Below are 12227 nucleotides of genomic sequence, written 5' to 3'. Positions count from 1 at the left end.
GTGGATATTCTCCCCAAAGCTACACTAAAGAAGGGGCTGGAGTGTTATGGGGATCAAACTACAGCAAACTGAGGCTGCCAGCATTGTGGAAGCAGCCACTTAAAGAACTGAGCTAGGGCTGGGCCCCCGAAAAGATAAATCTTAGCACATGGGATGTAAGCAGAACATAGCAATGATTATCAATTTCAATGATTAGCAGGGATGAGAATGGATCAGAGTAGGTAGTACATGTCTTTGTAAACTATAAATTTACTTATCAGAAGACAAAATGGGCTATTCCTTGAAAAGTACTACTTTAAATCTTTGTAAGGATTGGGCATGTCTGAAAGAAAATAATCTCACTTCCTCTAAAATACACCTTCAAGTGCCAGCAAGATAGCTCATCAGACTAAACGTTTGCTTTGGCAAACACAGGGACCAGGATTCCATCCCCCCATCCCACAGGCTGGGCCAGCCCCATCCCCCAGGGCATGCTGAGCCTTTGACAGAGGTCTGGGTGTGGTGGCACAAGGCTGTAATCCCAGCGTTGAGGAGGCTGAAAACAGGAGGATCACTACAAATCCAAGCTGTGTAGTGAGACTCTGTAACAAATAAATAAATGAAAAAAAAATACACCTTCCTCTTAGTTGTACCAACCCAAAATATCTCTACACATTGCCAAGTGTCTCCAAGAAATCATACCTAGTTGAGAACTAGTGCTATATTATGTTTTAATGTTCTTATTTAGATAATCAAATCACTTAATCCTGCCTGCTATGACTCACCTTTACCTGGCTACAATTGTATTACAATTATAGAGAGGCATTCTACAGAAGTCTTTAATTTTTATGTTGTCTTGATTTAGAAATACTCTCTTTAACATCTCTGACCATTCATCTTGAAAAGTGTATGGTATTTAGTGAGATCAATTGACTTTATACAACTTAGTCATGAGCTTCTTATAGCAGTAAAAGAGATGAAGGTATCAGGGATGGGGTAGTGGGGAAGTATTTTGATTTGAGGATTACTCTGGAAGCATTAATTTAATCATTTAATATCCAAACTATTCCTTATTTTCTAAAGACCTGTTCAAAGTCTCAATGTTCCTGTCCTGAAAAGAAAAGACATAATGATAGAAGGAGGCCTCATCGACAAGAACTGTGTGGTCGCTGCAAAGACAAGAAATTCTCCTGTGGCAATCTTTATAATTCTAAGTACATCATATGACAGGCAGTGTGGTTTGTGAACTCTTATAGTTAACTGTAACTTACTTTTTGCAATCTTATCTATGACTTGGCATTGGATAATAGACTAGGCTTTTGTACTTTTGTAGGTTGTATAACATTTGCACAAAATGAATAGACTAAAATAAATGCATGAATGTTAAACTATGAAGCTGCATCAATTGGTGATCACAGGGGAAATATTAATATGGCAATAAGATGTGGGAGTTATTATCAGTCACATTACAGGCACAACGAAGAGAAAAATAGCCATTCACATGACAAATTCATAAACTGGGTGTTCTGAGTGGTGGGAATATAGAGATGATCAAGGGGGCAAATGTCCCTTCTCCAAGGATACATAATCATAGCAAATTCTAAAGCAGAACCTAGCAAATGCCAGGCATTATAACTCTTAAAAGCAATATATGAAGTAGGAATATACCTTTACATAGGTGAAGAGGTAGAGGCACTGAGAGGTCATGGGATAGATCCAGGATTTGAACCCAGGAAGACTAAGTCTTGTTCCATGCTTACAGTTAAGTACATTTCAACTAAGATTCTGATATGTCCCATGAATGAAACATGGTACTATGACTACATAGAGTGGCTGGGAAGAGATGTCATGAGAATTAAGACTTACAGGAAGAGGGAAACTGGGAGAACATGGTTTGAACAAGAACAAAGGCCATGAGAAGTTGGGGAACATACTAAACACGTATGACGAAAGGGGATTCCTCCTTTTTTTACCAAGATGGCACCGAAAGCAAAGAAGGAAGCCCCTGCCCCTCCCAAAGCTGAAGCCAAAGCAAAAGCTTTGAAGGCCAAAAAGGCCGTGCTGAAAGGCATCCACAGCCACAAAAAGAAGAAGATATGAACATCGCCCACTTTCTGCTGTCCCAAGATGCTCCGGCTCCGGAGGCAGCCCAAATACCCTCGGAAGAGCGCCCCCAGGAGAAACAAGCTTGACCACTATGCCATCATCAAGTTCCCCCTGACCACAGAGTCAGCCATGAAGAAGATTGAGGACAACAACACACTCGTGTTCATTGTGGATGTCAAAGCCAATAAGCACCAAATCAAACAAGCTGTAAAGAAGCTCTATGACATCGATGTTGCCAAGGTCAATGCCCTAATCAGGCCTGATGGAGAGAAGAAGGCATATGTTCGACTGGCTCCTGATTATGATGCATTGGATGTTGCCAACAAAATTGGGATCATCTAAACTGAGTCCAGCTGGCTAATTCTAAATATATACTTTTTTTCTAAAAAAAAAAAAGAAAGGGAATTCCTCAAAGCAAAAGTTGGGCAAAATGCTGAAGAAGACAGACTTAGGTCCCAGGGGTTCTTCACCCATGGCCAAGCATATTCAAGCTCAAGAAGGTGATATGGCAAGGAAGTGACATCAGCTTCTTACTTTACAAAACTCACTTCCTGCTTTGCAGGAAGACTAGGAAGGGTGGAAACAAAAAGTCTTGCTAGGAGGTTAATGGACATACCAGCAGAATGATGCTTGGACAGAGATGGTATCCTTGGAGATGGAGACAAATCTATCAATTCAAGATGACCCTGAAAATGCACCGGACTAGCAGTAGATGGTTGAAGAAACAAATGATGAGGCTTAGCTTGCTGCTTTGAGCCAAGGGGTATATGGTTTTGACCAGTACACCAATTAGGAAGCATGTTTTGGAGCCAGTTCACCTAAAATTTTCAGTGCCTCATATATGTTAAGCATTTAGAATGGTATTAGTAAACTTTTGATCTGAGTCAAAATTTAGTCTTATTTAGGTGGACTTATGTTTTCATCATAAGTTTGAGGTATTTGGGATATCCATGCAAATAGAGATGTCATGTAGGCTATAAGATATATGTATATATATATATATACATATATCTTATGCTTAGGGAAGAAGGGTTAGAAATGAAAAATAGCATTTATAGCTATGAGCCCAAATGAGACTGAGACTGCCTAGAAGGAAAGGATAGCAAAGAATCCTGGGGAATGCAGCATTTAGAACAGTGGTTCTAAAACTTCAATGTCACAGCAATCATTTGGTGAGCAGTAGGCCTGGGGTCTGAGATTGTAAATCTAACAGACTGCAAATGTTATCAATGTCACTGGCCTCATGGAATACACTCTAAGTAACAAGAACTGAGGGGTTAGATAAATCAAGAGGATAGAAGAGTATTATATGATAAAAGTAAAGACAAACACTATTTTAAGAAAGAAGGAATAGGTGGTTGAATCAAATCATACAAAGTGGTGGAGAAACATTAAAGATTAATTGACAACATGCAGATGATTGATAATATTAAAAGGAGAAGCTTCACTTCATGCCCACCAAATCGGCACTCCAAAAAATTCTCCAGGACATTCTAGAAATAGACAACTAAACCAACAATGCCAAAAAGTCTGATAGAGTCAATATTAGGGTGAGCAGTTAGAGAAACATGTGAAGAAAATCAGCAACAGAAAAATGAAGCAATGAAGAAATATGTAAATGCATTTCAGTAATAATTCTCAATGTGAATGGTCTCAATTCTCCAATGAAAAGACACAGATTAGCAGAATGGATCGAGAAACAAAACCCAATGATATGAAGTGTACAAGAAACACAATTAATCAAAAAAAATTCACAGACCAAAAATCAAACAATGGAAAGCAATATTTCATGCAACTGGAACCTGAAAACAATCAAGAGTAGCTATTTTATTTTCTGACGAAGTAGACCTCAAGCCAAAAAATGATCAGAAGAGATAAGGAAGGTCACTAAATATTGGTTAAGGAAACAATTCAACAAGAAGAGATAACGATTTTAAATTTATACACCAAACACCAGTGCACTGAACTCCATAAAATAAACACTGCTGAAAATAAAAGGTCAGATAAACTTTCCAACAGCAACAGAAGACACATTTATAGCAGCAGAACATGGAACATTCTCCAAAATAGATCACAAGCTAGCCCATAAGGCATTTAGTAAATGTAGAAGAATGACAATTTACCATACATACTATCAGATCATAGTACAATGAAACTAGAGATCAGATCACAGAAAAATTCTACAAACACACAAAAATTAAACAATACTCTTGAATAATCAATGAATTACAGAAGAAATCAATGAATAAATTAGTTTCTAGAAGCAAATGATAATGCCAGTACAGCATAACTTATGGGGGACAATGAAAACAAGAGGTAATTTTTCAGCTGTGAATGCCTGTATCAGAAAACAGTGAACCCAAATAAATAACCTAATGATGTACCTCAAAGCCTTAGATAAATAAGAATAGTCAAAACCCAAAGCTAATAGGAAATTATAAAGAAGAGAGCAGAAATTACTGAAATTGATTAAAAAAATACAAAGAACCAATGTATCAACAATGTATCAAAGAGCTGGCCCTTCGAAAGAATAAAGAAAATAGGCAAACACTTAGCCAATATTATTTAAAAAATACAGAAAAAGACCCAAATATATGCAGTTAGAAATCAAAAAGGTGAAATCACATTAGACATTGCCAAAATCCAAACTAGTAATATGTCTTTGAAAACCTGTGCTCCAATAAATTGGAGAATCAAGAACAAATGAGTAGATTTCTAGATACATACAAATTTGCCAAAATGGAACCAAGAAGCTACAAAAGCCATGAATAACCCAATAGCAGGTAATTAAACTGAAGCAATAATTTAAAAAAAGAAAAACAAAAACACAACTACCATCTGAAAATAGCTCATGGCCTGATGTATTCACTGTTTAATTCTACAAGAACTTCAGGGATGATCTAATGCCAATAGTCCTCAAACTCTGTAAAAAATCGAGAGAGAGAGAGAGAGAGAGAGAGAGAGAGAGAGAGAGAGAGAGAGAGAGAGAGAGAATTTCTGTATTCATTCCTAGAAGCCAGCATTACTCTGATTCCAAAGCCAGAAAAGGACCCAACCAAAAAACTATAAACTAATTTTGTTGATGAACATAGATGCAAAAATCTTTAACCAAGCTACCAGTAAACAGAATAAAATGAATCATCAAAAAGATCATATATCATGACAAAGTAAGTTTCATCACACAGACATAAGGATGGCTCAACATGTGCAAAACAGTAGATGTGTACTACATTATATAAACAAAAGCAACAATTTAAAAGTTGTATTACCATCTCCATAGAAACAGAAAAGGTCTTTGACAAAATCCAACATCTGTTCATGATAAAAACCCTGAATAAAATAGATATAAAAGGATCTTATCTCTGTCTATCAAAAGCTATTTATAATAATCCCACTGTCAACATCATATTAAGTGGGAAAGATTCAAAAGCCTTTCCTCTAAAATCAGAAACAAGACAGGTGTGTCTACTTTTACCACTTCTGTTCAATATAGTACTTGAAATGGTAACCAGAGTAGGCATATAGTGGAAAGAAATACAATGAATGTGCATAGGAAAGGAAGAAGTCAAATTATCATTGTTTGTAGATGGCATTAATCTCTACAAAGAGGACCAAAAAAAGTTCCACCAAAGACTACTGGAACTCATAACCAAATTCAATAATGTTGCAGAATTAAAAGAAAAATCACACAAAAATCAATAATATTCTTGTGAATAACAATGAACTCACCAAGAAAGAAATTCACAATAGCATCAACAACAATTAAATGCTTAGGAATTATCCAAGGAAGTAAAAGAATTTTACCTTTTTTTTTTTTTTTCATATTTTAGGGAAGGATCTAGAGGGTGTTCAGGGTCTCACTACTAGATCAGACTTGTGGTGATCTGCCTGTTTACAGCCTCTTAAGAGCTGGGATTACAGGCTCACGCCACCACACTCATATTCCATTGCCATCTCAGTGTGCCCTGGGGGGGGGCAGGCACTGAAGGACTGGGGATCAAAGCCCAGCCCTTGCACCTGCTTACAGGAGCTTTAATCCACTGAGCTATTTTTTTTTTAAATTTTATTGAGAAACAAATAGCAATGAGACAGTTTTAAAACTGATTAGTAGGGCAGTTTCAATAATTAATACATCATATATTGTTGTCTTCATAGTGGTTATTCATAGTATAAAATGCAGACATGATGTCATGTCCACAAACACTCTTAGTACAAATCTTTCTGCTCATTGAATTAAAAGAAAGTAGCTGTATATCTGTCCCAATTATTTTGTATATACAGATACAAGATGGTCCTTCATTTGCATCCCCTTTTCTTGTTTAGTTTTGTCAGAGATGGGTATTCCATTGCCATTTAAATATTGTAGGTGTGTGAATTCAGCAAAATAATCCAATATAGTCTAGCAGTCCATAATAGTAGTGGATTAGCAGTAGGACTGGCAATATCAGAAGTTGTAGACTTGAGCCTTTTACAGCTCAGCATATTAATATGGCTTTACTTTTTATACTTCGTTTTTATACTTTTCTGCTGGATGGTTAAGACCAAGATAAAGCAAGACCTAAATAACAAGAAATGTAACTTTTGTATCTGCCAAGGTCAGTCAAATCCCCTCAGGATTTACCCTGAAACCCTGTACTGCACTCTCTCAGTGAGCTTGTTACATGTGTACAGGAATGCTATTGGTTTCTGAGTATTGATATTGTATCCAGTCAGGCTACTGAATTTGCTTATTAAATGTAAGTCTTTTGGGGTAGTTTTTGGTGTCTTCTATGTAGAGTATCATGCCATTTACAAATAATGGTAATTTAATCTTTTCCTTTCCTGTCCTTACTCATTTTTTCTCTTGCTTACTTGCTCTGGCTAATGTTTCCAGGACTACACTGAACAAGAGTGCAGGGTGGAGACTCTGCTGTGCCAGGGTGCCTGGTGCTCTATATGCACCCACACAGGTCAGGCATTCATGCAGAGGCTCTTTGCGGGAACCAAGGCTGCCCAGGAATGGTGGGAGATATCAATCAGATAGAGTCTCGGGCTGGTCTAGGAGTGGTGCATGGCCATGGGAGGTGGATGTGGGCTCAGGTGAGCCAGGGTTACTCCATGCAGACTCAAGCCAGACCAGTGTTAGCACCGTGCGCCTGGTGAATGTCCCAGGTGGTGTGGGACATACTTGAAGCACTCGACATTGAGTTGGTATACTCAGGGTCCTATACTGATGACTCCAGAAACAAGGAGTGATCACTAGTTTATTCTCTTGGAGTCTGAGACAAGAAATGCAGGGAGGGAACCTCTCCTGAGCCCCCTGATCTCTCACTCCAATAATGGTGCCAGGGAGCTGCCTGCTTAGAGTTTGGAGAGAAGGTGGTGGATGAAGGGGCTCATGGAGCCTGGCTGTGTGGGGCCTCCAGCTCTGTGGGAAGTTCTCAGTGGCTTGTTTCTGGGGTATGCTAGCAGGGTGTGCAGTGGATCAGCATGCCCCTCGTGGGCTGCTTCCCTTCTTTCTAACCCCCATGGATACCTTTTATCTTCAAGTATCTTCTTTCAAATGGATTCTTTGCATCACAGTGTGTCCTTCCCTGCTTATGTTGCCCCTGTTTCTAGTAGATGTTCTCTGGATCTTTCTGGATTTTCTTCTGTTCATCTAGGTAGGAGGTGCATTGGAGTTAAGAGTTCCTAATGTACAGTTCGTACCTCAGTTCACGAATGCTCCTGTTTGTGAATAACTGGGTTTGAGAATAGAAGCATTTGGCAAAACTGTGCTTCCTTTCTCCAGCTCTGCATCAGTAAAGAACAGGACAGGGCCATCATTCCTGCTCTGACATATGCTCATAGCTTCCACTAGTCACAGTGGTAGACCTGTGCCCATTTGGTATGAACCTTTCTTTTTACTTTTTTTTTTTTTTTTTTTTGTTTCTAGCATATACCCTACGATACTTTAACTTGCCAGGGAAGACCATGCCGTACCATACCATACCATATTATTCAATCCAGCATGGATCCAAGGAAAGTGCGGAGCAGTAATGAAGGTGACAGAAATGTTAAGAGCAATAATGAGTTGAATAATGTTAGTGTTCTTTAATCTTACAGTATACTGTATTGTATTTGTTTCATATTTTGTGGTTAAAAAGTACACATACTTCTAACAGATTGACCTTATTTACATTGAACCTTATGGGAAAATTTGACTCAGTTCTGGACTGTGTTCATAAGACTCAGAACAGATTAGCCTTATTTATATTGAAGACAAAAAGGTAAAGCAGTTCTTGAAAATATTAGCAAAAAGAGTGATTGTGATAGCTCATGGAATTTAACTTGTTGAGTGGCGAGGACAGGCAAGGTCCACAGATTGTTACTCATGACAGCAGGAGAATTGTCGGGCTTGAGGGTGGAATTCCTGAGAAGGGTGGAGAAAGCTAGATTCTAGAGCTGGGACATTCACTATTGCCAATGGGCTTTGGTGTAACCATGAAATTGGATGGCTAAGGTACAGCACAGCGAGGATCCCCAGAGTTAAAAATGTCAGCAGCCTTTGAGGAAGATCTTATATGGGTTATCTGCAAGGATACTGAGGTCCCTGGAAGGATGTCAGGTGTTGAACTGGAGAAGACATTGGTGAATAAGAAAGGGGGAGTGAGCATGAGGGATTTAAGCCTGTAGTTCACAGCCATAGCTGCATATTAACATTACCTAGGAAGGGTTCTAAGTTAGCCTACCACAGGAAGGCCCCACCTGTGGTTTGATCTTAGGGCTCTGGTATGCAGCCTGTGCTTCAGAATTTTTCAGAAGCTTCTCCATTGTAAGGCAGCTGAGGAGCTCAGCTGCTGCTGAGGACAACAGCGAAGGGGCTGGAAGGGGAGGAGGACTAGTACAGCTGGGTGGCATGAGTCTGCACCTGCACTTTGTGAAATAGAAATAAGGGGAGTGGAGTTGAACAGTGGAGGCAGGTGAGGGGGAATTTTCTCCTTGTCCCAGCTCTGGAACCCCTGCAAGTCCTCATAGGTGTTTATATTCTTGGAATCTGAAGTTGGCATCCAATAGTACAGCAAGAGTTTGCTGTTCCAAGCAGGATCTGAGCAAGAGGAGATGGTGACAGAGAAGGAAGCATCTGCCAGGAAATGGACCCATACACGGACAGATGGCAGTGAATTCCAGCCACCTACTTCCTGTGACCTTAAATGAAACAAACAAAAAAATCACGGTCCCCAGGAGAATCACTACACAAACTACTTTAGTGGAAAAATGATGGTGTGTTTGTGTGTGTGCTATAGAAGAAGCATTTGCTGTGCAAGAACTTCTTCCTAGTTCAGTGTCTCTCACTGTTTTCATAAAGTACTGGTTTGGGGTGGGCCGGAGGGGATCTTGCTCTGGATATACTGAATTGGTCCAAAATGGCCTAACTGGAGAGAAGCTTTATTTCTGACATGAGTCTTAGGGCGACTGTGAAGTTTCAGTTTCAGTCTTGGCAGTGGGTGCGGAAGTTTAAGCAGTGCTGGACATGAGCACAGCTTGTGACCAGTGGTGTTGATCTCTGGAGCACAGCCTGGGCCTTGGGGGTCACGGTCCCCACAACAGCATTAGATGTGCAGTTGAGGATTTGAACCCATTGCCTACATTGATTTTCACAATTCTTATGAGATCCTCATCTGACTGATCAAGGTAGGTAAGTGTACTATGTCTTCCTCCAGGGCTTTAAATAGCATCCTGATGCCCTTAGCCCTGACCTCTCTCCACAACAGACTCAGGTATCAGCTCGTCTTGGATGTCCGAGGGGTGTCTCAAAGCCAACATATATGAACAGGAAATCATGAGTTCCACCTCCGAAATGTGTGCTTTCTCATTTCTGTAAGTGGCAACTTCATTCTTGCCGTTGACTGGGTCAGTCTTTGGACTCCTTCATATTCCCGATGTCATCAGCAAGTTCTGCCAGCTCTACCTCTGAAATATTTCCAGAACATTCCTTGTGCTAACCTCCTCCATGGCTGCTGCCCTAACCCAAGCCAGCATTGTTTTTTGTCTGCACTGTGACAACTGCCTTCTAATTTCCACCTTTGCCCTTCTCTTACCTATTATGCACACGTTAGCTGTAGTGATTTTTTGTATTTAATGTATTATTTCAAATACATAATTCAGTGGCTCATCATGTTGTATAATGACCACTGACTTCAGACATTCTTCATCAACCTGAACAGAGTGATTTTTTAAAAATTATAAGTCAAAACATGTTTCTTTTGGCTCACCTGAGCCCACATCCAAATGGCAGCTTCCCAGCTCACCCCGGAATGGATTGTACTTCCTGAGGCCCAGAGGCTCTTCTGCTGCCTCTCTGAATATACTTTTCTTCACTCAATTTACTCTTGAGTGATGTTTTCCTTGCTGTCCCTTCAGCAAAACAATCTGTGTCCATCTCAGGATCTTTGCTTTAGTTTTTCCCTGTGTTCTTTCTTTCAGTTATCTATGTTATTGCTTCACTTTATTCAGAACTCTATTCCAGTTTGCTGTTTTTTACAGCACTGACCATAAGCTCACATAGATAACCGTGCACTGAGAAGTATACTCCACGAAAGAAGGGACAGCATCTGTCTGGGTAACTGTGGTCTACCTAGGATGGTGCCTAGCCCTGAGTGGGCATTCAGTCAGTATTTGCTGATTGAAGGAAATACTGAGCTTACGATATGTATTCAAATCCACCCAATGTAAATGTGTTGAAAACTGTAAAAACCAGCTTTAAAGAGATATAATTAACATGCTGTCAAGTTCACCTCGGGATACTAAGTTTATGCTATGCAGGCAGGTATTTGGAAGCAGGCAGAAATGATGGATATGTAAGCAACCTGGAGGCATGCTTCCTTCTAGAATGCTGTATTCACTATAAAGGTCAGTTTGTTAAGCCTGGGAAACAGGAGCTTGAAACCTGACTGCGTGTGCATGTGATTCCGTTATTAGCATCTTTATTTCAAAGTTGTTCTAACATCATTTTTTTAATGATCAGCTCTGGATAGAAGTAACACATCCATATACCTCCAAAAATCCATAGTAGCTTTTCCAAAACACCCTATTTAGAATCTGTAATCTTAATCAAGCTATATCTAAGCTACAGAAGGCTTATCTTTTTTTTTTTTTTTAATTCAATACAGGATCTTACTACTCAGTTCTGACTCATAGTGATCCTTCTCTCTCAGCCACCCCTGTGCTGCAATTGGGATTACAGATGTGTACCATCACACCCAGTTTCTGGGCCAGCATGGTGAGCCCTGGGTTCTGGGGTCACACTGCATGTAGTTCCAAGGATTGAACCTGGGTCCTTACACTTGCCAGGCAGGCACTTAGACCACAAGAGCTATCTCCCAGTCCAGAAGGCCTATCTTGATTGCTTTTTTATGCAAATTGATACAAGGTACATCTTGTTTTGGCTCTGGAAAGTGCTGAGATAGTAGAAGGCATTTTTCTTTGTTATTAATGAAACATGTTAGATACCCACCTTCTTTCTTCTCAGGACTCCAACCTCTCTGCAGCCTTAGGGAAGTCTGAAAATATTCTGTTCACAAAGCCATAGCACATAGCCAAGGTGATCTCACTGACTGGTCCACAATCACTGGGCTCAGCTGAGTGGTGCTCCTTTCTGACACCAATTTTCCCAACTTCACTCAACAGAGAGGTGAAAAAATATGGGAAAGGTAAAAAACTCAATTACATTACCCAAGTTATTGTTTTTAATTTTTTTTTTTGGGAACTGGGGATTGAATTCAGGCCCTTGTGCTTGCCGGGGAAGCACTTATTCTACTGAGCCATATCCCTGGCGCCTAATTTTTTATTTATTTTTTTTAAAGACAAGCTCTACTACTTTCTATGATTATAGTTCAATATGGCAGAGTACAATGTGCACTTGACATCCTTTATATTTTAAAGAGTAAAGTGTCTCTAGGGTGCTTAGCTGGATACGAGGGCATATTAGACAACTTAGTCATGACTAGACCTTTCCATTGTGGCTCCCAATGAAACTCTCTGAGGGATGGGCTAACCTGGCTACCCAAGAATCCTGTTTTGTAGGAGGTATTTTTCAGAGGATCATGATTCAATTTTCTACAAACCACAGCAAATCATCTTTTAGCTGAAAATGTTTAAAATATTTTTTTTTTTATTTATTT

At 39.7% G+C, this 12227-nt stretch overlaps 1 protein-coding gene across 1 annotated transcript in view; it reads left to right on the top strand.

Moving 5' to 3' along the window:
- Zar1l (zygote arrest 1 like) overlaps nucleotides 1–1206 on the top strand; it is a 10578-nt gene extending 9372 nt beyond the window's left edge. The window contains exon 4 of the mRNA XM_004631066.1: nucleotides 1063–1206. Coding sequence (XP_004631123.1) covers nucleotides 1063–1206 — 144 coding nt within the window. The remainder of the gene's footprint in view (nucleotides 1–1062) is intronic.
- The last annotated feature ends 11021 nt before the right edge of the window (nucleotides 1207–12227 follow it).

The sequence above is a fragment of the Octodon degus genome, unplaced genomic scaffold, assembly GCF_000260255.1.
Source record: "Octodon degus isolate 3935 unplaced genomic scaffold, OctDeg1.0 scaffold00038, whole genome shotgun sequence".
Classification (NCBI taxonomy): Eukaryota; Metazoa; Chordata; class Mammalia; order Rodentia; family Octodontidae; genus Octodon; species Octodon degus.
This window is presented reverse-complemented; position numbering and strand designations above follow the sequence as displayed.